We start from the raw sequence: 2,500 nt of genomic DNA on the forward strand, positions 1-2,500 counted from the left end.
AAAACGTGCCGCGTAATCAAGCATTTTTTCCCGCAACAATCACAAAAAACTCAGCATTTTTCTGGAAGGACTGGTTAAAGAGTGGAATCCAGAGTGAGAGTTGTTTCTGTTCTTGCTGTGTGTGCAGACGAACTGTAATCAGATCTGCGGGCCGGACTACTCGGCGGAGACGAAGCGTTCGATGGCTCAGATCAGCGAGAAGGAGACGTCCTTCGAGCTGGTGGAGGCTCTGCTGAGGTACATCGAGACGCTGCAGGTAGCCGGCGCCGTTCTAATCTTCCTACCTGGCTGGAACCTCATCTACTCCATGCAGAGACACCTGGAGACCAACCCGCACTTTGGTACGTCGGCACGGCAACGCTAGAGACTCGGCTCAAACATGTTTAAAACTCCTCACAGTTCATTCTCCACATCCAGCTTTATGAGTCATAGAATAAACTTAACAAGCCGTTTCAGTGTCTAAATCAGGAATGCACCAAATCCAGAATTGGGTTTAGATTCTGCTGAATATTGGGCTTTTTGACGGGGTTGGGTTTCTGCTGAACCTTAGAATGTTTTTTGTGGTGGTGAGGACCCTAAACTATACACAACATCACCACTGTTACAACATCTGGTATCAAACATCTGGAAGAATACGAGTTGTGATGAAGGAATCTACAGACAGCAGTCAGAATGCAGCAACTTCAGGTACGGCAAAGGAAGGACAGTCACTGTTTACTTCATTAATGAGTTTACTGTGTTCATGGACTGAGGATGGGACGAGGATTCAGCAGAATCTCAACCAGGGGATTCAGGATTCAACCGAACCTCAAAAATCTGGATTCAGTGCATCCCTAGTTTAAACCTAACTGTCGTCGCTGTAGCTGTATCCAATCTAACCATTTTAATTTATTTTATTTATTTATTCTTCTTTCTGCTTGGGTTTGTCTTGATGTTTGTCTTGATGTCTGATTTGTTTCCAGGAAGTAACCGGTACCGGATCCTGCCGCTCCACTCACAGATCCCCCGAGAGGAGCAGAGGATGGTGTTTGAACCGGTTCCCGACAACATCAGGAAGGTCAGAGACTAAGTCTATGTTTAGATGGAAACGGTCTGAAGAGAAAACGCAAAAGTGGCGTTGCATTCTCACTTTTTATTTCGCATTTAGACAAGCATTTTGGGGGGGGGGTCTGCGTGCATATGGTGACGCAAACGTGTGTGAAATGTGATGTAGTATGCACAGCAGGCGGCTAGGTGGCACTGCCACACAACACCACCAAGTCAGCGCCTGCCTAGAACCTTCCTCCTACTCCTCTCTCCCTAGTAGCGCGAAGCGAACAACAACAGCTGACAATTTAGTCTGGACAGACAAGGAGGTGGAGTTATTGCTCCAAACATTAGGCACACACACACACAGAGCACATATATATACACACACACACACACACACACACACACACACACACACACACACACAGTGTGTTTTTACCCTTTAGACGGTAACGTGACGGTGGAGTGTTTTTCAGATTTCCACTCTGGAGGGTGGTTTCACTTTTTTGAGTTTTTAAGTCCCCAAAAACGCCGTCGCTGTCTAAACGAAAGGCACATCTGATAAAATATTTTGTTGTTTTCACCTGCGAGCGTATTCGTATAAACAGGCCCTAAAAGATTAGAACCACTTTCCCCACAGGTGTTAAACTGGCTCACAGAAAGAACTTTAAGGCTACATCTACACCGCTATGTTTTCATTTTTAACCATCTCCGTCCACACAAGAGTTATAACTCCAGCAGCAGAACTAGTGCGTCCATATTAACACGTCTGACATCACATATCTCATATCCAACTTTTTTTCTCTCAAAATATTGTCTTTTTCTTAAAATTTTCCAACTTTTTTCTCCCAAAATATTCAAATTCAAATATTTCCCCTCAAATAACGATCTTTTTGTTCTCAACATATTCGACTTGTGTGTGTGTGTGTGTGTGTGTGTGTGTGTGTGTGTGTGTGTGTGTGTAATCCAGCATCGTTCAGGCTTTAGTTAGAGGGAAACTGTTGTTGTGATTTAAACATGGTGATGAAAATGTCTTTTAATCTGCAGGTAATTCTGTCCACCAACATCGCAGAGACGAGCATCACCATCAACGACGTCGTCTACGTCATCGACTCCTGCAAGTAAGTCTGTCAGACTAGAGCTGAAGATATTTGCCTGGTCTTCATTTCGATCATTTTACACGCAGTAAATGAGCGGTCAGGTGATGCGTTTCGATTAGCATGAAAATGGATGCTGAGGAGGTGAAACGGAGGCTGGTAAGTGTATACCTAGGCCTATTTAGAGTGCTGAGATGTTACAATGTTACAGTGGACTTATTTAGTTTCTTTGTTCCAACTTCCAAGTGGCCTATTGCCTACGTTAGTCATGAATAAGTGATGTTAAAAAATGTATAAATGACTCACTTGGCAAAAGAGCTGTGTGCGTGCGCACATTTGAATAATGTCGGGCTGTAAATGGGTTCAGGCTTTTA

The 2,500-nt window shown here is 44.0% G+C and overlaps 1 protein-coding gene across 3 annotated transcripts in view; it reads left to right on the top strand.

The window, feature by feature from the left end:
- The window catches only part of dhx9 (DEAH (Asp-Glu-Ala-His) box helicase 9), a 29,383-nt gene that overhangs the window by 18,190 nt on the left and 8,693 nt on the right, over positions 1 to 2,500 (top strand). For all 3 annotated transcript variants that reach the window (XM_031308551.2, XM_036005407.1, XM_036005408.1), the window contains 3 exons: positions 128 to 341; positions 963 to 1,057; positions 2,077 to 2,150. In XM_031308551.2, the coding sequence (XP_031164411.2) occupies positions 128 to 341; positions 963 to 1,057; positions 2,077 to 2,150 (383 nt within the window). The remainder of the gene's footprint in view (positions 1 to 127; positions 342 to 962; positions 1,058 to 2,076; positions 2,151 to 2,500) is intronic.

Source organism: Sander lucioperca, chromosome 9, assembly GCF_008315115.2.
Source record: "Sander lucioperca isolate FBNREF2018 chromosome 9, SLUC_FBN_1.2, whole genome shotgun sequence".
Lineage (NCBI taxonomy): Eukaryota > Metazoa > Chordata > Actinopteri > Perciformes > Percidae > Sander > Sander lucioperca.